The sequence below is a fragment of the Scomber japonicus genome, chromosome 6 (assembly GCF_027409825.1).
Source record: "Scomber japonicus isolate fScoJap1 chromosome 6, fScoJap1.pri, whole genome shotgun sequence".
Classification (NCBI taxonomy): domain Eukaryota; kingdom Metazoa; phylum Chordata; class Actinopteri; order Scombriformes; family Scombridae; genus Scomber; species Scomber japonicus.
This window is the reverse complement of record NC_070583.1, coordinates 18,522,698-18,545,554: the sequence shown is the minus strand read 5'-3', so window position 1 is coordinate 18,545,554 and position 22,857 is coordinate 18,522,698. Positions and strand designations below refer to the sequence as shown.

Genomic DNA, 22,857 nt, shown 5'->3' with positions numbered 1-22,857 from the left:
GATCTGTCCTGCATGCCAGTGTGCCTCAAACTTATCACAGTATATGTGTTGTTCCCTGTTATTCACTGTCCTCATTTATCTGTGTAGTCCATGTCCATTTCAGTGTTATGTGACCAGTGTTTGATGTGCTGTCCATTTGAGTTTTGTCATAAATTGATGTTTTCTGTAGCCTGTATGTTGCTTCAGAAGCTAGAGAATGCTACAAAGAGGTATGTGAGAGGGAAGCAGGATGAAAAGAAATCTGTATGTATGGAAACTTCAGCCTCCTTTTCCTGCTGTCCAATGGATGGAAACTCAGAGGACTTTGTGGTTTTCACTAACATATTCTAATGGAAGCAGGGGAGTGGTGTGATGGTCCTGACCTTTTTGTCATTTTTTGCTCAGACACTCATACAAACGTGTATACATACAGTACAAGTGCACTAAACACTGTACCTCAATGTCATCGCACATACTCTCCAGTTAATGAAGGAAAATGCTGATGTGCCCACAGATAACCTAAAATTAATCAAAAGGTCTAATCTGAATACTATACTGTTTATGCAACCATCTTAACGAATCATTTGGTTAGGAAACATATATCATTTCACACCCAGTGCTGTTTTCCTTGCTTTTTTATTTGTAGAAACGAGGGACAGAAGAAAGAGAAGTCACTACTCTAGATTCAATAAGATGACTCTGTCCTGTGAAAAGTTGATTATTGTTGAAATAATTGTTCCTCATAGGCAGAATTATTTTGTTTGTTGTCCAAAAATCTGAATTTAGGACTCAAAAAAGATCAAATGACTTGTTAAGATGGGAGATTATTGTGAGTGAGTGTGTTGTTTTGTGTTGGGAACCTAATAACCAAGAAGAGTACTGAGTATCTAATAAAAAAGCACTAAGGAAAAGTACAATTATTTGGTAGAAATGTTTTTTTCTTGTTATGTATTTTTTCTGCAACGTAATTATTCTAACAGAATAACACAGCAAAAAATTAGAGACTTCACATATACTCAGTACTGGGACTGTTTCTTGCACATGCACTGAATAATTTCATTCTCCCTTCTGTCCAGATGAGAAAGTAATGGCTGACGATGAATTTACATGCGACCTCTTCCGCTTCCTTCAGCTTCTTTGTGAGGGCCACAATAATGGTGAGTCAGTGAAGAGCAGAGCCGTTAAACAAACTTCAGGCTCGTTCAAAGTTTGTTGCACTGTTGGAGGCACCAAAAAATTGTTTCTTCACTAATCTTAAACTGTTTGTCCCACACATACACCTGATGAATTATCCTCTATCTGAATTGTTAAAGGTATAGTTCAATATGTTGGGATATTCTACCTTTTCAGTCAGCAGAGACAAGTAACAGAAGCAACAATAATTGTTTATAATATATGATATTGATGATTAAGACTATAGACCTGAGTATGCAAAAGATTTGAAGAGTTTTTCCTGTCTCACTGAGAATGATTAAACCCAGCTATTATTTGAGTACTTGCTTTTTAATGAATTTATGGTATTTCAATAGTTGGAAATGTCACTTTAAAATGAATCTCGTTTTTATTGTCCATTTTCAGATTTCCAGAACTACCTGAGAACTCAGACAGGCAGCACCACCACCATCAATATCATCATCTGCACTGTGGACTACCTCCTGCGACTACAGGTCTTTATGATATACTGATATTTGTCCCATTGAAAGTCTTACTAAAGGGTCATTTGAGATCAAATTGTGTGAAGTTACTATTTAAAACCAGACCTGGCGATGTATAGATTTTACAGAAACCATTTTTTAAAATCATCATCATTAAAACATTTCTGCACTTATCGCTGAGAAAAACATCCAAGTCAGTCGCAATGAAAGCAGTCTTAAAACTTAAGTCAGGTAAACATGAATTGAGTTTTTACAAATATGCTACTCTTCCCGAATATAAATGCCAAAATACACTTTATAATGCTGTGATTCAAATAATACTGTGATATAAATATTCAACAATCCTGTATTGTTCCTCCTGCTTCCTGTACACAGGAGTCCATCAGTGACTTCTACTGGTATTACTCAGGAAAAGACATCATTGATGATCCTGGTAAGAGGAATTTCTCCAAAGCAATGACTGTGGCGAAACAGGTCTTCAACAGCTTGACTGAGTACATCCAGGTAAGAAAGCTGCTGTGTGAATGATCGATGGATTAAAAATAGAATCGTGTAGGATTATTGATCCGATATAACGAGAGGATTTACAGGAGACGCCGACTCTATGCAGGTCTCAGTTAGCAGTGATAAGTGTTAGGGAATTTTCCATTTTAGGTGCCCCATATTGGGATACACACACTCAAGCATGGGCCTTGAGGTCGAAACTGTAGAAACAGTATCCTCTCAGTGTCCTCTCTCCTTGAGACGCTGAGCAGCTGTTTGTGGTTTTGTGGGGAAAGCTGGAGTCACTCTGATAATGTTTCTGTGGTAACCAAGGTTACTCCCTAGACCCACGGATAGGTAACTACTACTACTTAAAAACTATCCACGAAGTACCAGGTACTCAGAATTGAGGCGGCATCATGCACAGAAGTGTGTACTGATAATACTTTGATTCTCCTTGGCCAAGCTTCAAGAAACATTTTCATCGCAAGACGTCTTGGACTCCTGTGCACTTCAAAGTCTCTGTATCAGCAAGGAACACCTTAAAAGGGAATTGGCTGTTCAAGATTGGAAAAATGCAGTTAAAATACAGGAATTTAAATGTTTTTCCTCCTAAATAAGACAATAAATGTATTTCTTCATATAAAGTATGTGTCAAGATGTACCTCCTAAACACTAAAGCTAATGAAATTATGCTCAATTTTAAGCTGCTGTGCCTCAACATTTGAGCCTCTCTCCCTTTATAATATATGCCCCAGTATATTGACAGATTTTGATAAAGAACATTACCTTTGAAACACAGGAAAATGTTAAAATAAATCTAACCTAACCTCATGAAAGCACTGGAATATTATTATATTATTGTATTTGATGTCATATTTTCCACTTTCTGTCTATGTGTGTGTCAGGGTCCCTGTACTGGTAACCAGCAGTCTCTGGCCCACAGCAGGTTGTGGGATGCTGTTGTGGGTTTCCTGCATGTCTTTGCTCACATGATGATGAAACTTGCTCAGGTAAGATACACTTTAATAAATACACACATTTTAAACCAGTTTCTAGCCATACTGAGAATACAGTTTTCAGTGTATGTCACATAATGTCTTTTTAATGTCTTTACACATTTTTCAATCAGTTTTTAGTATTTGTCATATAACGGTTGAATTAAATCAATTTTGGAAAAAGAAGAACAATTAAAAATAATTTATATAATATTTTAATTCACATGTCCATTTTGGGAATACTAATTTTTTTAACTGTCTCTCTCACGGTTCCTCCAGAGTAAAGTATGTATTTATTTGATTATTTTTTTGTTTAATGAACTGGTTTTTAATCTTAACTGGCTTTCCCCCCTCTTTACATTGTCAGGTTGTTTCTGCCTCTTCACTAAATCTTTTCATGTTAAAGAGAGATGATGATAGCTTGTTATAAATATTATAAATTAATAAAAACAAAAATTATACAGGATGTCCTCGGGTTATATTACTCTGTAATTCACATTTACATGCCGTGTCTATTTTACTCCTTAAGAATTACATTAATGATTTATTAATACAATCATACAATACATTTATGAATGCAGACATTTAAACAATATGTTGTTAGATATGTAATTAAACGGGTTGTTCCTCTACACTAATCTTGTATATCAATTACAATATTTATTAGCTATGTTATAGATATAATTGATTTTAAATAGTCTGATTTGACTTTTGATTTTATATTTGTTTTTTTATTCTTTTCCAGTTAGCATTCAAAGAGGTATCAGAAAGTTTTTGGCTAGTTGTATCCATGTTTAATTACACTTCTCCTTCTCTGATCACCGTCACCATGTCTTAAAACCTGATTCAGATTGTCAACAACATAAATTCAAGTTAAGATGGCAGAAACAATTTGATTAAAAAACTGTTTCTCTTTCTTTCTCTTACTTGAATTCTGTTTCTCTTTACATTTTCTGTTTCTGTATAATACAGTTAATCCACCTCCCCTGATTTAAGAATTTATTCGTTTTGTACTGACCAGCGCTCAGTGTTTGGTTGTGCTTTTGAGAAACGTGTGTTTGCTTTGAATAATTTGTGTCAGCAGTCTTTAACCTTTTCTAACCTAACAAAGAGCTTCAGTGTTTCTTACTCTGTCTAATTTTGTGTGACAGTGTTGATTGCTACTGCTGCTGCTGTTTAAAATGCATTTTTGTGTTTTTATATCTTGAAGATCTTTTCAATGTAAGGTTATAAAAAATGACCGGAAATGATCACAACTTCTCTGCAAGAGGAGTTATGGTCATTTTAGGTTTTCAGAAACTTTGTGCTTACATCAACAAATTTACTTTTGCATATGCAGGGATACTATATTACCCATATATCCCGTTATATCTCATGTTCTTGTATTATAAAAGAAAGTAGATCTGTGCAGATTAATTAACACTGAAATTTTAACATAAAACAGATGTTGGCCTGGCAATTAAAATCAGAATTATAATTTATTTAGAATTAAATGATTACGAAAAAAATCTGTGAAACAAAATGCAGGCTTAGACAAATACAAAAATGTAATAAAAATGTTGGCTAACATTTTTATTCTGATGTGTAACCCTGTTAGATGCACCCAGATCCTGGACAACGAAATGGCGTAAGAATCTGTGTCTCTCCGCCAATGCCATCTCATTTACAGGCTCATCATGCTTAATTGAATATCTCATGCTTGATCATCATATTCTTTATGATGCAGTTTAACAACCTGCATCATTTACATTTTTCTTAATTCATCTTTTGCATTTACCAGAATAATGGTTCAGGTTTTTCGCCATCGGAAACAGATTATAAGACTCCGTAAGAATAAACACTCATTAGGGTTCTAAATTTCTTGAATAATTATAATTAATAGATATCATAATTATAATAATAATGCATAATAATAACAGTTTTGCTGTATTTTCAAAGATCTTATTCCATTCTAAAAGTTAAAAAACTTAATTTTGTTCACAACAAGTAGTCTGGTGTGTGTATTTCAGATTTAAACGAGCTGATTTTCTTTGCTTTTTGCTTTCATGAAAAAACAAATATTGATTGAATATTTCCTCCTAATTCATGAGATTTATTACATTTTGTTACCTAAAGCATCTAAAGTCATGCTTTGTGTGTTTTGTTGTTTCTGTGGTGTTAAAAGGTACCATGTTGAGCAGTGCACATGCAAAGCAGTTGATGCTTGCCCATCCTGACACCCTTTTCCTCCAGATCTCCACCAGCCAACTACTGTAGACCACTGTGTAAATTATCAGCGGCTCTTGTTATCATCTGGTGCAGGTCTTTAGGATTGCTAAGACCAGCATCTGCAAATATGTGTGTATGTCCTCCTTGCTTCCATGCATCCGCCACTTTTTTAGATAAAGGGGAATGGCAGTGATGTCTGTTTGAGGGCTTTTTATCCCTCATCTCATACCTGCCTGCTTTTTCCAGTGTCTGTCTGGCTTTCCACCACACTGATTGTACTATTAGTGATATTAAAAATGTATATTCTTTGTTTAAAAATGCAAACCAAGGATCATTTTTGGAGTAGAACTCACTCTGAGGTAGCGTCTCTCACCATTTTATCTCTGAAATGTTATGCAATCAACCTTTTAACAGATTAATTCTACCAGAAAAGAGCAAATAACCTCTCAAATCAAACTGATATATTTATCATTGAAATGAGAATTTTCAGTCAGTATTCTTTTTAAGAACATTGTTTTCTCCACTGTTTGTTTGTTTGTATGTTTTTTTTGTGTGTTTCTGTGTGTTTTGGGTTTGTTGCAGGACTCCAGTCAAATTGGACTATTAAAAGAACTGTTGGATCTTCAGAAGGACATGGTAGTGATGCTTCTGTCCCTACTTGAAGGTAGGTCCTTGCCGGTATAATGATGTGCTCTCCTTTCCGTCACATACTGTCAAACGTTTCATGTTTTCCTAATCTCCTCTTACCTTAGGCAATGTGGTAAACGGTACCATTGCTAAGCAGATGGTTGACATGCTGGTGGAGTCCTCCAGCAACGTGGAGATGATCCTTAAATTCTTTGACATGTTCCTCAAGCTCAAGGACATAGTGGCATCTGATGCTTTCCGTGACTATGTAACGGATCCCCGTGGGCTAATCTCCAAGAAGGACTTCTCCAAGGCCATGGACAGCCAGAAGCAATACTCTCCCTCAGAAATCCAGTTCCTCCTCTCCTGCTCAGAGGCAGATGAGAATGAGATGATCAATTTTGAGGAATTTGCTGATCGTTTTCAGGAGCCAGCCAAAGACATAGGATTTAATATCGCTGTTCTGCTCACAAACCTGTCAGAGCACGTACCCCACGACGCTCGCCTTCAGAACTTCCTGGAGCAAGCAGAGAGCGTGCTCAACTACTTCCGTCCTTTCCTCGGCCGCATCGAGATCATGGGATACAGCAGGAAGATCGAGCGTATTTACTTTGAGATCAGTGAGGCGAACCGCAACCAGTGGGAGATGCCACAAGTCCGAGAGTCCAAACGGCAGTTCATCTTTGACGTGGTCAACGAGGGTGGCGAAAGTGAGAAAATGGAGCTCTTTGTGAACTTCTGTGAGGACACCATCTTTGAGATGAACATCGCTGCATCTATCTCTGAGCCTGAAGGTGAAGGTGAAGAAGAGGAAGATGATGATGAAGAAGAGGAGGGCGGAGGAGATGAAAGAGACACCGGAGAAGGAGAGGATGGCAACGGAGAAGGTGCACCTCCAGAGTCGACCTCAGCCTTTGCAGACTTCCTGACAAGTGTGGTTAACTTCTTTAACATGTTCACCTTCCGTAACCTGCGACGTCGGTATCGGAAACTAAGGAAAATGACATTGAAGGAGATGGTGGTCGGCATGGCTACGTTTATCTACACCGTTCTGATGGGTATCTTGATGTTTGTCTACAGTATATGCAAGGGCTTTTTCACACTCATATGGAAGGTGCTGTTTGGCGGAGGCTTAGTGGAGGGTGCCAAGAAGATGACTGTAACTGAGATCCTTGCCAGCATGCCAGATCCAACACAGGACGAAGTTCACGGGGAGTTACCACCTGAACCAGGGGCTCGAGAGGACCAAGAAATGGACGGCGCGGCAGATCTCTTAGATGCAGTGGTAGGAGAGGAGGAGGAGGAGGATGGTGAGGATAGGGAAGGTGGACGCCTGCCTGGTTTCAACACTCCTGGGGGACTTGGCGACTTTGGTGAGACCACACCAGAGGAACCTCCGACTCCAGAGGGTACACCGCTGCTGAAGAAGAAATTGGTGAGGTGTTTTATTCTGATGGTTGTGTACGTGTACAACATGTACTCTTCCCATTAAGCAGTTCATTAACAGCCAACTACTATTGCAACAGTTGACGACTGCAGTCGGAGGACAGGAAGGAGAAGGAGGGGAAGGAGAAAAGGCTGAACCTGAAGAAGAGGTTGCTCAAGAGACAGAGAAAGCAGAGTAAGTTGTCTGCCTGTCGGGATTAACTTCAAAACTGAGCAGCTTCTGTTAAAGATAATGTTTCCTCATGCTGATATTGAACCGCTCCCAGCTGGAAATAATGTGCAAGTTATCATGAATTATCTACTAACTTTATCAGATTGAAAAATTGATGTAATTCACTATCCAGAATTTTTAATATAGACAGTTCATATTATCACGTCTGTGCAGTCATCCAGGTTAATTAAATATTAAAACAGTGAAATCCTGTCGTTTCACTCCTCGTGTCCTCTCCAGCACCGAGAATGGCGAGAAGGCAGAGAAGGCAGAGAAGGCAGAGCCTGAACCGGAGGTAAAGGAGGAAGAGCCTGAGGAGGAGGAGGAGGCACCGGTGAAGGCCAAGGCAAAGAAGGAGAAGCAACCCGTTGAGCAGGGCTTTGAGCTGTGGAATGAGCTGGAGATTCAGAGGGTTAAATTCATGGTGAGCCCCTGTCTGTTACAGTACATATTTGTTGGATTTATATTGTAAGATGTCATAGTTTGACTTAAACCTTAATGAAGCTGTCAGAAAAAAAGACATTCATAATCACTCTTTTATAATCCAGGAGGACATTTTATAGAATATGAAGAATACAATACAATAATCCCCATGCTGTAGTGTCACAGCGCAATGCAAGCACAATTTCAGGCCTAGCACAGTATTGTTGCTTATCTTATCCATGTTTAAGTATCCATGTAGTAAAATGTTGCTTTTGTGCTTTGTTGACAATATACTCATGTCCCTCTCACTTCTTTATTCCCTCCACAGAACTACCTTTCTCGTAACTTCTACAACCTGCGGTTCTTGGCCCTCTTCATCGCCTTCGCTCTCAATTTCATCCTGCTCTTCTACAAGGTCTGTGCTTTTTTTAAATTAACTAGTATCTCTTCTGAATGATCCTGATTTATTTAAAGAAGAAAGTATTTGGTGTCATGCTGTATAAATAAAATGTACACAAGACTGGGAAAGTCCTCCAGGACTCATCTTCTGTCTGATGTCTCCCAGGTGTCTGACAGTCCTCCAGGTGAAGAGGACTTTGAGGGTTCTGGTCTGTTTGAGGGTTCTGGCTTATTCGAAGGCTCTGGTGCTGAGGAAGAAGGCTCTGGATTAGATGATGGAGGAGAAGACGAAGAAGATGAAGGTCCCCTGTACTTCTTCTTGGAGGAGAGCACGGGCTACATGGAGCCTGCCTTAGCCTTTTTAAGTATCGTCCACACCATAATCTCCTTCCTCTGCATCATTGGCTACAACTGCCTCAAGGTGTGTGACGTTACTCCACAAAACTTTGCTCCACAAAAGTCCACCAATAAGGTTTTCTTGGTCTACTTTTAAGTTTCACACAGTTGGTCTTTTGCTTATCCTTCAGGTTCCTCTGGTTATCTTCAAGAGAGAGAAGGAGCTGGCCAGAAAGCTGGAGTTTGATGGTCTCTATGTCACTGAGCAGCCAGAGGACGACGACATCAAGGGCCAATGGGACAGACTAGTGCTCAACACTCCGTAAGACACGCTGGAGCAATTTAACAAACTTTCTTCAAATTTTCACACACTTTCAAATCAGGCAAATTGGTGACCCTAGAAAGGCCTTCGATATAAATTTACATCTCACTGAATAACCATCTAAGAAAATAACTATTTATAAATGGTGTTTGTGTCCTCATTATTGCAGGTTCATCATTCATATTTGATATTCAATAGTATTAATATACCATCAGAACCTGACCTGAACTAGAAGCTCTCCTGAAAATATGTCTAAATTAGGTTTGAACTAATATACAGAATTATAAATTAACTCTCTGTCTCTCGATGTTTCTCTTGAAATGCAGCTCTTTCCCCAACAATTACTGGGACAAGTTTGTGAAAAGAAAGGTGAGTTTACTTTGGTTCAAACTGGTTTTGTAGAGATATACTGTACCTTGCAGTGAAATGACGTGTGTGCAATATCTAGGTGCTGGATAAATATGGTGACATCTATGGCAGAGAGAGGATTGCAGAGTTGCTAGGTATGGACTTGGCTTCTCTAGATGTCAGTGCCATGATGCACGAAAAGAAGCCTGAGCCTGACACCTCAATGTTCAGCTGGTATGTACTTTTATCGGAGAGCATTTCCTGATTTTTTTTTAGTTTTAAATTTTCCTTGAATTACTCTTGAATAAACTTTGTCTATTCTTGTTTTTTACTCATCCAATTGTTTTTATTTGTTCTCTTTTATTATGAAATTATTTTATGATTTGTGTATTTTGCTGCCTGTTAAGCACTTTGTAATGTGGATTTTGAAAAGTGCTCTATAATAAAGTTCATTAACAGATTTATAGTACAAAACATCACAGAACAAATGTGTCTCTCTCTCTTTCTTCTCCAGGATAACATCTATTGACATCAAGTACCAGATTTGGAAGTTTGGTGTTGTGTTCACTGACAATGTGAGTTAAGGAAACAGTTCATGGTATAATATAGAGAATAAAAAAATCTGTTTTGAGTATGGTGTTACTGACATCCTTTTATAAAATCTTTTAGACCTTCCTGTACCTGTGTTGGTATCTGTTAATGTCTCTGCTTGGACACTACAACAACTTCTTCTTCGCCTGCCATCTTCTGGACATCGCCATGGGAGTGAAAACCCTGCGCACCATTCTGTCCTCTGTCACTCACAATGGCAAACAGGTCTGCACATTTCCAATCAGAATGATGCATTCCAAGGCTTTCTGCCCACCTGTTTTCCCTTCACAAACTTTTACTAAATGACACATCTGTCTGTTCTTTGCAGCTGATGATGACAGTGGGTTTGCTGGCCGTAGTGGTGTACCTCTACACTGTGGTGGCCTTCAACTTCTTCCGCAAATTTTACAACATGAGTGAAGATGAGGATGAGCCGGACATGAAGTGCGATGACATGATGACTGTGAGTAGACGATTAAAGGGCAAATTTAGAAGAGGTCAACTTTACTTTGGGTTGATAATTCTGATGTGCAATAAAGCATGATTTTCTAAGATGACCTCTTACCCCCCCCCCCCCCCCTACAGTGTTACCTGTTCCACATGTATGTCGGCGTTCGTGCTGGTGGTGGTATTGGAGATGAAATTGAGGACCCTGCTGGAGATGAATACGAGCTCTACCGTGTGGTCTTTGACATTACCTTCTTCTTCTTCGTCATTGTCATCCTGTTGGCTATCATTCAGGGTATGAGCTGTCTCCAGTATGGTTTTGGCTGTGTGATTATTCTCTCAAACAAAATTGCTTTGTAGGTCGATGCTCCTCTGTATCCAACCATCATGCTGAACTCGAAATTATGTAAAAATGACTGTAAAATTTCAGATTTGAGAAAACTGCTTATAATTTAAAGTAGACTTTTTCTGTAGGCTCTAATTGGTCAGATCCTGCCATTATATTAATGTGTAGTAAATGTGGCAATCTTTTTAAAATAGAAATAGAAGAAGTGTTGAAAGGAAAAGTTTAAGCGCTGTTACAGTCACACAAACAATCAACAATTCATTAAATATTCAAGGTTCTAGTTTTTCATTTTCTTTTGCAGAGCAATAATAACAACAGAGAAGATAAAGATATATATTTAAAAAGTCTTAAAGCAAACTATTTAAACATGTAGATCACAATGAAACAAAACAGTTCGAACATTTAGAAGCACTGTGCATTAAAGTGCATTTGGGGACAAAGTGCATGTCTGAGGTCGATGTTGACAGCTGGTGCATGTCAGTGAGTGACCGCCAATGATGAGGGGGTCAGAGAGTAAGTGGGAGGGTGTGGGCATGTTCATGGGAGGGTGCAGTCTGATCCTGACTTCTTGTAGGTAAAAGCTGTTTAGCATTCTGTTGGATTCGGCACAGTTGCTCCTGTACCTTATCCCACACAGCCTTTATTTGATAGCCTCTATCCATAAAGTGAATTAGAGGTAGTATACAAACAGACACACACAGGGATTCTCTAATTTTTCTATATAAAATCTTGCACCATCAGAATAATTTGAAAAGTGCTTATTGACATTTTAAACACAGTTGCTTTAATCAGTTCATAGAAATTTAATGAGGCCAAGTTGATCTTAAGACTTGATGGAGACTAGACGTTATCCAGCGTTCCTGCAGTCATGATGTGACAATAAAGAATCCTGACATAGACCTGCTGGGAAAAAGAAAACCCTCTGGACTTATCTTTACTGAGAAGCACTCTTCTCTCCAGACTAGTAAGAGATGCTGCATCTGTCTTTCTGTCAGGTTTGATCATTGATGCCTTTGGAGAGCTGAGAGACCAGCAGGAGCAGGTCAGAGAGGACATGGAGGTAAGATAATGAGTCTCACCGGGATCTTACTGGTCACTTTATTTAATCCACCTTCAATTCTCCTTCAGGTTGCAAAGCGGGACGTGTTTAATCTAAACTGTCCTTTTTGTCCTCTAGACAAAGTGTTTCATCTGTGGAATAGGGAGCGACTACTTTGATACGACGCCGCACGGCTTCGAGACACACACTTTAGAAGAGCACAATTTAGCCAACTACATGTGAGTACAGACTTTCAGAGAGCAGATGTGACAATTGCAGTGCTTTAAATGCAGATGTGACAATTGCAGTGCTTTTAATTAATCTAAACATAACAAATCATTTTGTTATGTTTAGATTAATTATCTTTACCTACAAACCTAGAAAGCCTAGAAATATTAGATTTTTAGAAATAATAGTGTTTAATGAGTGGATAACCATTTACTTTGTATTTCCCTTTTTATATTTCAGGTTCTTCCTAATGTATCTCATCAATAAAGATGAAACAGAACACACAGGACAGGTCAGTAAACAATACAATGTCTAAATCATTTAATATTTAACTCTTATGTTCTTAAATTGTGACTTTTTTTCCGCTGGTGTCTTTCAGGAGTCATACGTGTGGAAGATGTACCAGGAGCGATGCTGGGACTTCTTCCCTGCCGGTGACTGCTTTAGGAAGCAGTATGAGGATCAGCTTGGATAATGTCCTGCATCGTGAATCATGCGTCTGAAGGAGGAAAGAGAGGAGGGGAGTGAGATTCATAGAGAGAGGAAAGATTTGGAATTTAGAAATCAAACATGTCTTAGTTTTGCCCTTTGTCTGCACATTTCTCTTCTCTGTTGAAGCTATGCACACTTTGACTGCACTTACTATACCACCTGCAGCAGAATGTCAACAGATCAGATTTGAGAAAAGCAGAATAATAATATCAGAGAGGCATAAACAGGCACAAGAAGCCAGGGGCCTTTTTATTCCAGTATGAATACACTACATGGCCTTTTTTGTGTAAAATATAAATAGATTGCCTTGCATATCAATTGTGTCTATACACAATAGGCTCTTTCAGTCGCTACTGTTGTAAAATTACAGCTTGTCTACATAGAGAGAGTTTCTGCTGCGTTTTTCAATCGTCCGTCTAATGCTACAATGATTGTGTGTTGGTGTCTGACAGCTGCCAAAACTCGGGTGACCCACACTTAATTCTGTGCCTGAACGCGTCCTGTGTAGATACAGACAGAAGACTGAAGCAGCTGCTGCTCCTCTGCTAATGTGCTGCTTTCGCTATGCAGGCTGTGTAGACACTGTGTTATAGTGCCTATAGCAATGTCACTGCTTTGGCCATCACATAGTTTAGATTTTTTTTGTTTTTAAAACTTTTATTTGAGATTAGAGTTAGATTAGAGATTAGTTGTATTATTTTTTTTTGTATGTGGCTGCTGCCATCTGATATTTCATTTACGATTTCTGGTGATTTCAGTGAGAGACAGTTTTGAAAGAGAGCAATTCACAGTCATGTTTTAAAGGTCCTTGAGGGAACATTGAACATTTTTAGGCCTCCCTCTTGCTCCTTTTGCTCCTTCCTCTTTCAAGACTCAAAAATGTGTCTTTAAACAAGAGATTGTGTAAGGGAACTCTTGTGGAACTGACTTGCCAAGATAATAACAACAGAGTATCATCTGCGTATGTGACATATACCAGTGTGAATCAGCTGTATAGACAAACCCAGTTTGCACTCTGAAGTCTTACAATGCGTCCCTGGATGTATGTGGTCCCCTATCTCCACTGGTGTATCTGTGCCATATAAGATAGTGATGATATACACACACATACAGTATAGGAGGATGCCAAGGTTATTTATTTATTGTTTATATGCAGATCAAATCTTCTCAAGACGACCGTTTTAGCCCGTCTGTATTTCAGGCCAACAGTCTGTTTTATGACACTTTATGCACAATAAGTTTTTGTCAGTGCATTAAAATAAGTAATGAATGTATTTAATGTATACATTTTGGCCGACGCCTCATCTGTGTATATGAGTAATGACTAGGCTGCTGCTTAGAGGCCTTTTGATGAAAATACATATTTTACATAAATCATAGATACATATATTTATTTTTCTTTAGGGCTTTGAACAATTTAAACAATCCATGCTACTTTGTCAGACATTAACATGTCTTGTGTCCCGTTGTGAAATCCACAATGATGAAGAGAATTTGGTCATATTGAAAGTAAACGCCCAGTTTGCAGTCAGAAGAGCAAATTAGCTTTTTGTTTTTGCTAGTTAGGTTTTTATGATAGCTATTTTTAGGAGTCCAGCATATCAGTTTTTTTTCTCAAATCAAGAATGTCATGTGTGATGCATTGATCTCAGACAGTTCTGTCTCACTATGCCTCTCTCAGAACAATACGTCCTTGACACAAACACACAAACCCACAAACTCTCCATCTTGTATTTAATGTTATGACTCGATATGTCAGAGGCAGAGTGGTGTTTTGTTTGCTGACGTGTGCGTTTGCCACTGTAGTCTGCAGAGAGGCGGCTGATGTTATGGAGCTGAATGGAGATCACTACTTTCCACCTGACTGAGTGTCCTCTGACTGAAGCCTGTGTTTCAATACAGAATAAACAGATTATTTTAAGGAGAACTGTGAACATGTGTTCTCATTTACATATAAGTTTCTATCTGCGTGTGTGAATGCTTTTGTTGTTCTACTGTTTTTGAGGAACAGTTTTAAACCTTGAGTGTCTGGACATATTGGAAAAGTGAGCACATTTTGTCTGGTCTTCATTTTCTCAAGGGATTTTTGAAAGGTAAGACTTCGTTTTAGGGTTAGGTTATACAGTTAAGCCACAGTTTCTACAAGTATAGTTCAATCAGGCTTATTATATTTATTTTGAATTATTGTTTATTACGCAGATGATATTGATATTGTTTAAGTAATAGAACTACAGAACTGAGCAGTCTTCCTGACTGAACATTCACTAAAGCATCATTTGTACAAAAACCTGAATATGTGTGAATAAGGTACTGTAACTATTGTTGTTGTCAGCATTAATTTGCATCTGTAACATATATTTAAATACATTTACAGATACTTGCTCGAGATGTTTTCTGTGTGCTAACATTTTAAGGTTTGTGTGCAGCATCTTTTCTTCATTATTTGTCCCTTGTGGGATTTTCTGATTTGACTTTTCCTCAAGTCACATGCCACGAATGTGCATTAAATATGCATTTATTTTATTTATTTACCTTAAGATAAAAATATGTGCAATGGAGATATTGTAAAGAAATAGTGTTGGATCAAATTAAGTGGCATACATGATACATTCACTCCTAATCAATCAATCAATCAATCAATCAATCAATCAAACAAACTTTATTTATATAGCACTTTTCATACATTGCAATGTAACATAAAGTGCTTTACATATTCAGAACAAACAAACAAACAAACAAAAACAAATAATTAAACATAGGAACTCATTAAAAATAGGAACTCAGGAAATATCATAATTCTCTATAATCTGCAATGAGAAAATGCCAGAGGTAGGATTTAAAAAAAAAGAAAAGAATAAATAGCTTATAGAAGATTATTAAAATATTAATAATATATATAAGTAAAGAATAATATGAATTCACTGTACATAAATGTTAGAAGTAAAAGTAGTAAGTAAGTAAAGAAGTAAAACAGACATAAAAGGTGGGTTATGAAGAAGAAACGAGAATAAACAGAAAGGTCCAAGTAGTAAAACATTAACAAGTAAAACAACACAACAAAATAGACAATAAAAGGCAGATTCATAAATAAATAAAATTCAATTGAAAGCCAGATAAAAAAAGTAGATCTTAAGTTTGCTTTTAAAAAGATTGACACTCTCTGCTGCCCTTAGGTCCTCAGAAAGGCTGTTCCATAGAGAGGACCATAGTAATAAAAAGATGCCTCTTTCCTGTTCTGCCATGATACATATTTGTTATTATACTATAATATCAGCAGATTATTGGACCTTTGCAGTCTTCATGCTTTGCAAAGGTTTCACTGACACTGACAGTGATCTTTAAATGACATTAAGATGCCTTCTCTACAGTTTATTAAATTAGATGTTCTCTTTCTGAGGCGTCAGTGTAACAGTTTCATGGTGATGGTGGTAAATTATGCTTTTAGCTTATCTGGAAACACTTGTATCACTATGACAGCCTTTGTTCTGATTCAGATTAATTGTGTGTGTGTTTGCTTGTGTGTCTGTGTGTAATGACCAGCTTGTACATTTACTTTGTGATGCACTCACGGGCCTGACCTACCTTCATGTAGTATGCATATAAAATTATACAGGGTGACCCAACTGGTAGATAAGGGTCACCTTTTATTTGCTTTTAGTAGGCAAGCTCGTTGGATATTTCATAATTCATACACACACCCTCTTACAACTAGTTTAATCTCAGGGGAGTAGATGAATGAAACCTTTGTTTGCTGAGCTGAGATCATGTCTCCACACATTTCCACTTTGGATATTACAAAGTTTGTCTTTTCTACCACCAAAATAACAGACCAGTTGTTATGTCACTGTGTAGTAATTTGGATGAAAATAAGCCATAATGATTTAAAAGTATACTAGTTGCATCAATAGAGACTACAGTTTTCAGTCATGTTGGTTTTTCCTTCTACATTCTGCACATATACACACCCACACACTCACATACACACACACACACACACACACACACATACACACACACACACACACACACACACACACACACACACACACACACACACACACACACACACACACACACACACACACACTTTCTGTCTATTGTCACAAGGTGCCACTCCTCTGCTGGATGAAAGGTTAATGTTCATCTTGTGCCTCCAAAGTAAACATATTAATGTATGCCTGGGTTTGGTACCCTGTTCTGCCCCTCCCTCATCACTTGTATAAAACAAGGCATCCAGCAGCCTGACAGGTCTCCTATTTCCGCCTGCTCGTCCTTCACATCAACTGCTGCCATGACATTTGTCGCTCCTCCTGGCTATCAGCCAATCTACAGCCCTGTGAGTATCCGCTCTCAGTTCTGCTGCTAAGTCTTAAGAGTATGATGGTTTCTGTGTGCTCTGTACAGCTACAGCTTGGTGGGTAATGCATTGCACTAATGGAAGGGGATTAGGATTTAATCACCTGTGGGGGCAGCCTTGCTAAATATAAACTCACCACCTTATTAAGAACACATGTGCAATCTAATCAAAACAACAGCTTTGTCATAAATTCTGCTTTTATGAAGCTTACATATTTTCAGTTTCTGCTAAAATTGTTAGAAAGGTGATAATTCTACTTTATGTTGCTTATTGAAATTGTAAAATACAAGAGATGAGCAAAATATTAGGAACACTTTTCTCACAATGTCAACAAATATTGAAAATATATAAGCTTTGTAAATGTAGCATTTGTGGCAGAGTTGTTGCATTGGTTTGAATGAGATTGCACAGGTGTATGTAATGAAGTGACCAGTGAGTGTATGTTAGTGTGACATAGTTCAGACAGAAGAGTTCACCAGATGGCTTCTTAAATGGGATTTCCAAACTTCTTCAAATAACTTTAAATAAAATCACATTGCATGCTGTACAACAGTATATAATATTTATACTCTAGATTGTAATAAATTGTTTTTGTATGTACCCCGAATAAAATAACTATATTTTAAGTATGTCCATACATGGATATTTGTCTACATTAAATATAAAGAATAAAACTTGTTGTCAGAGATATCTCTGAGTATTCATAGTTAAATTAACAATTTATTTATTGAAAATTGCAACATGGGCCAATACCAAATTATCATCATTAATTGTCATTAGAGTTATGTATTGAGATTTGAAAATGTAAAGTAAAATAGACCTAAGAGATAATAAACAGTAGATAGTAAACAGTAACATTACAGAACTACTCCACGCATTATTTTGAGGAATGTTGATTTTTTCCTCCACAGCTACGTGTTGTACATGAGTCACCAGTTTACTGTATAATGTGGCTGATATTTGGAGATGTGTTTATTCTTGTGCACTGTACAGCAAATCCCCTATCGTGGACCCATTTATGGAGGACTGAGGAATGGCACGTCCATCTACATCCAGGGGTCCATTCCTGATGATATTACCAGGTGAGTTTAAAAAGCATAAGTTTGACTATTAAAATCTTGTGCGTTTAGCCCATATTGTATGAGACATTTCCGGAAATGTAACCATAAACCTTTTGACACCATTTGAAAACACAGTGTGTACACATTGTGTTATATCACACAGGGTGGTGCAGGTTTCTTTTCATTGTTGCATATCAAAGCAGACATTGTCCCTCCCCTTTTCAAAATAGCAATATTTGAATTGCCAGCAGTGCTTTTACAGGCTATTAGCAGACAAAGTAAACACTGCACATACCTGACTGTATCATGAGATCTTTTACAAGATACTGAGTTTTTTATAAATTCTTGGCCCCACCTGCACTGTTTGCATTTCTTCTGTTTTCTAACACTAAACTAACTTATCACTTGTCACTTCAGGTTTCAGTGATATAAGTATGTCTGGTTTATCTGCTGTTCCTTTTTGGCAGGTTCTTCATCAACCTGCTATGTGGAGAGTCTGAGTCCAGCGACGTTGCCCTCCACTTCAACCCTCGCTTTGATGGCTGGGACAAAGTGGTCTTCAACACTTTCGAGAATGGAGAATGGCAGTCAGAGGAGAAGATTCGTGATATGCCTTTCTGCAAGGGCGAACCCTTTGAAATGGTCATCATGGCCACCCCACAGGGCTACACGGTCAGACCTGCCAGACATTAGAATACTAAAGTCTTTGTTTAAAGTTGAACATGAACATGACTTAAACAGACTACACATAATTATTTATTACTAGACTAGTGTTGACAGTGTACATCATGACACACTCCCCTTACAAACATTTCACATGACACTTTAAAATGTTATACAGAATACAGAATATATGGTATATTACTACAGAATGCATGGTATATCACCACAGGATGTATATTACAGTACTACAGTATGTAGGCCTTTAATATAGTACCACAGGATTTATGGTACAGAATCACAGGATGCCTTGAAGCCTGAGCTACAATACTGTGGCAAACATCCCAAAATACCAGATAACCTCTCAAGTACTACAGGAACATGAGGCACTAGCGTCACAGAAACTAGTATTTTACCAGAGGACATTTTTGTAAGTGTCTGCTTTACATTAAACACGTTATTCTGCTGCAGATCAAAGTCAAGGGGAATGACTTCCACACCTTCCAACACCGTATCCCGATGGAGAGGGTGTGTGCAATGCAGATCGCAGGAGACGTTTCCATCCAGACGATTAATATCATAGGGGTGAGATATTTCAGCTTTATGCTTTATCAGGAAAATAAATTACATTTTAGAGCCTTAAATAATAAATCACGAGCACCTGATTCCTTCTCTGTCAGGTTGCTCAAGGTATGGATAGTTATCCTGGAGGACTGGATCTTGGTTACCCTCCTGTTAACTTAAACTTTACTCTTTTTAGGGTGGAATGGAAGGAGGCATGGGCGGAGGAATGGGAGGATGCATGGGCGGAGGAATGGGAGGAGGCATGGGCGGAGGAATGGGAGGAGGCATGGGAGGAGGAATGGGAGGAGGCATGGGAGGAGGCATGGCGGTAAGTTTCTTAATGTGAAGATACTAATATCTTTCAAGTGTAAACCTGTGTTTAACATGTTTGTGCTTTCAAACAGGGAGGATACCCAGGTGGTGGAATGGGGGTATGTTGGTATTGTTCCCTTTAAATAGTTCTGAAAAAAAAAAAATATATATATATATATATTTGAATATTTTATTTTTACAAACCCTTCTAACTAATGTCCAGGGAGGATATCCAGGTGGCATGGGAGGCGGTATGGGCGGAGGTGGTATGGGAGGAGAAATGGGAGTAAGTATACTAAAGAGGCCTTTATGGTTCATGACAGGCCATAAATACAAAATAAATTGGAGCATTAAACAGTATTTAACATGTTCACCACCTTTTAACAGGGATGGCGTCCCGAGGGTGGAATGGGGGTATGAATAAAAACTTTCATTTCTAATCTTTATCAGAGTCCAGATCATGTTCACACTCATTTATTTGTAATGCATGTATCACAATCATGACTAAAAAACACAGGAGGCGTAACAAAATTTAATGGGAGGTGCCTCTTTTTTTTCAAAATATGATGCCTCATATTAAACAAAACTGGTTAATATGGCATATGTATGTTTAATATGAAGTGAGTATATCAACAGGCTGTATGTGGATCGTAGCATCAAATTTGTACAAATTGCTTTTTGTCAGGGAGGATTCCCAGGATCAAACCTGCCGGTGAGAAAATAGCATGTTTGCACATTCACATTCAAGTTAGCATCTCCAATATATATATGTGATATTTTCATGCTTAAATCTTATATCTGTTCATCTTATCGTAGGGTATGGGTGCACAGCCAGTCTACAACCCTGTAAGTAAACTGTGTTTCTCTCTCTGGAAAGATAACACTCATTGAAAATGACGGACAGTCACTTATTGTGAGGCCCTGTGCGCAGTTGTCACCTGGTTTAGGTGTTTTGATGGGAGACAGAGTGTACATCCTGTTATGACACTTGACACTTGAAAGGTCGATTGTGTGTTTCTAGCATTACATAACTATTCTTTTAGACAGTGTGTCTACACTATTTAGATACTGAAGTGCAGCTATGCTATTTTGTCTGCCTTGACTTGAGGTGAAATGACAACTGACCTGTTTTTAATTGTGAGTGCTGGCTGCCCTCAAGTGGTCAATGTCATTGTAGCCATGCAAGTAGACTTATCATTGTTTGTTAATATTTTTTGGTGTATCATATTCATTATCATGTTACTTATGTAATAATGCACTTTTTTATGAAGTGTCTTGGCTTTGAAGGTGCATTATAGAATAGAATTAGTGGCATGTAGCAGAACAGACTTGGTAGAAATGGAATTCAATATGTTTCAATAAGTGTAAAATCACCTGGAAATAAGAAATGTTGCATTTTTGTTACCTTAAAATTGGCCCTTTATATCTACATAGGGAATGGGTCCTCTTCTATGGAGGCCACCATGTTGCACCCCCATGTTTCTATAGTAGTCCAGAATGGACAAACCAAACACTGACTCTAGAGAGGGCCTTTCATTTTTTTAGTGAGTTTCTACACATTTTAAAAGTAGTCTTACCTTCAATATATTGACTTGACTTGACATGACTGTTGACTTGAGTGTATTAATTAAAGTGCCCTCAGATGGTCACATAGAGTAACTGCAACATATTAAATTAATCGAACATACATCAGCACAGACATAATCACAAACTATCACTTCTGGTAAATTAAGAATCAGTGTACTAAGAAATTATGAATCATCATTTTAACTGTTCTTTGGTGTCAGAATTAAATTAAAAACAAGATGTGTACTTTTTTAAAATACTGGGAGGTAGCAGAATGACTAACAAGAACTAAATGAAAAAGATAAAAACTTGGAAAGGTTTTTTTTTATTCCACTTAGTATTAACCACTGAAATTATGTTAACATGGTAAATGTTTAAGATTGTTGTTAGCAATTAGCTAAGTGATGACAGTGATAAAAGATAGTTTAAAGATGAGCTGAGCCTGACAAACAGAAGTCACAGGTGTTACTATTGAGTCTTTTTTTATATGTTTAACGTCATATTTTGTCTTTGCTGTGTGATTGAAGCCAATCCCCTACGCCAACATGATTCCAGGAGGGATATACCCTAAGAGGACCATCATCATCAGAGGCATGGTGCCCTATGGAGCAGACAGGTGTGTTTGTGTGTGTGTGCATGCATTCATCAGTATAAGGAGGTATGCATATGCTAACAGGCAGTCCTGTATTGCAGCATGTGCATCAACTTTGTGGTCAGCCGATCTCGGGACATTGCCTTCCACATGAACCCCAGAGTGAGGGATGGGTGTGTGGTGAGAAACAGCAGTATTGGAGGTAACTGGGGTCAGGAGGAAAGAGAGCTTGGCATGTGCCCCTTCATGGAGGGACAGTACTTTGATGTAAGTAGTATCTGTCATTCATTCTTCGTATTTTCCTCTCATAATTAATGTGATTCAGATGTGTTCGGCATTGTTTTGACTGACTACAGCTGAGTGATGTCTTGATTTTCCTTCCTTATTTTCTCAGATGTCAATTCGCTGTGGGAACCAGAGATTCAAGGTCTTTGTGAACGGGCAGCACATGTTCGATTTCTTCCACCGCTTGCGATCCTTTAATGAGATTGATATGCTGGAGATTGAAGGCGACATACAGATCTCCTACATTCACTTCTGAAACCATACTCACTGATGCGTCAAAGTATTCATTCTGTACATTATTCAACTATTTCATGTGCTTTTAAGCCATTGAGTGATATTTCATGTATGATATGTCAGCCACTATTGATCATATCAGAAATTGTCCTGTTGTGTGATCATAAGTCTTCATAAAACATAACATCGCCTCATTTTGAGCTGTATTGTTCATACCTGGTGAACTGACTTAATAAAAATGTGAGAACACATCAAAGCTCAGGAAAATAACTGTATTAACACATTTATTTCTTATACAAAATACTGTAGGTACTGTATAAAAACTGTTTAAAAATCATGACAGTGACAAAAATAAAGGCAGTTATACAGTCCTCTCCCAATTCAACACACCAGGACAATTACAACATACACAAATCTACTGTAATGCAAAAATACTGGCTCTCTGAAGGCACTTGGTAGAGTTGTGAAATTCTTAGATCAAAACTGAGTGTAATCACAAATAAGAAATTTCACCTCATACCTGTTTGGATAAAAAGTTTTTCTTTTTCTTCAAAGACATCTTTAAAAACAAGAAAGGTACAAAAACACAGTATAATTACAGTAGATGTACCTGCATTCAAATTGGTGAAATATTAATGAAGTCCAGAT

General features: G+C 37.8%; 2 protein-coding genes across 2 annotated transcripts in view; both read left to right on the top strand.

The window, feature by feature from the left end:
- The window catches only part of ryr1b (ryanodine receptor 1b (skeletal)), a 76,644-nt gene extending 64,083 nt beyond the window's left edge, over positions 1–12,561 (top strand). Inside the window, exons 86-106 of the mRNA XM_053320436.1 lie at positions 1,056–1,136; positions 1,558–1,646; positions 2,010–2,138; positions 3,026–3,130; positions 5,906–5,987; positions 6,076–7,385; positions 7,477–7,571; positions 7,848–8,031; positions 8,359–8,445; positions 8,596–8,850; positions 8,957–9,087; positions 9,414–9,456; positions 9,536–9,669; positions 9,950–10,010; positions 10,105–10,251; positions 10,355–10,489; positions 10,612–10,768; positions 11,815–11,879; positions 11,997–12,097; positions 12,327–12,378; positions 12,466–12,561. Coding sequence (XP_053176411.1) covers positions 1,056–1,136; positions 1,558–1,646; positions 2,010–2,138; positions 3,026–3,130; positions 5,906–5,987; positions 6,076–7,385; positions 7,477–7,571; positions 7,848–8,031; positions 8,359–8,445; positions 8,596–8,850; positions 8,957–9,087; positions 9,414–9,456; positions 9,536–9,669; positions 9,950–10,010; positions 10,105–10,251; positions 10,355–10,489; positions 10,612–10,768; positions 11,815–11,879; positions 11,997–12,097; positions 12,327–12,378; positions 12,466–12,561 — 3,539 coding nt within the window. The remainder of the gene's footprint in view (positions 1–1,055; positions 1,137–1,557; positions 1,647–2,009; positions 2,139–3,025; positions 3,131–5,905; positions 5,988–6,075; positions 7,386–7,476; positions 7,572–7,847; positions 8,032–8,358; positions 8,446–8,595; positions 8,851–8,956; positions 9,088–9,413; positions 9,457–9,535; positions 9,670–9,949; positions 10,011–10,104; positions 10,252–10,354; positions 10,490–10,611; positions 10,769–11,814; positions 11,880–11,996; positions 12,098–12,326; positions 12,379–12,465) is intronic.
- A 4,308-nt stretch (positions 12,562–16,869) lies between these two features.
- LOC128359852 (galectin-6-like) lies at positions 16,870–22,467 on the top strand. The gene is made up of 12 exons (XM_053320175.1): positions 16,870–16,914; positions 17,929–18,017; positions 18,464–18,668; positions 19,128–19,241; positions 19,417–19,548; positions 19,625–19,651; positions 19,756–19,818; positions 20,218–20,244; positions 20,349–20,378; positions 21,626–21,714; positions 21,792–21,957; positions 22,085–22,467. Exons 1-12 carry the CDS (start codon positions 16,870–16,872, stop codon positions 22,229–22,231), a joined length of 1,134 nt encoding a protein of 377 aa, XP_053176150.1. The 3' UTR covers positions 22,232–22,467.
- Positions 22,468–22,857: the final 390 nt, after the last annotated feature.

Bases quoted from the DNA above. Each gene is read 5' to 3' on its own strand.
- LOC128359852 (XM_053320175.1), top strand. From the start codon at position 16,870: ATGACATTTGTCGCTCCTCCTGGCTATCAGCCAATCTACAGCCCT. The intron at 19,242-19,416 runs GTGAGATATTTC...TACTCTTTTTAG, and splicing joins AGACGATTAATATCATAGGG to GGTGGAATGGAAGGAGGCAT. The intron at 20,379-21,625 runs GTAAGTAAACTG...GTGTGATTGAAG, and splicing joins CACAGCCAGTCTACAACCCT to CCAATCCCCTACGCCAACAT.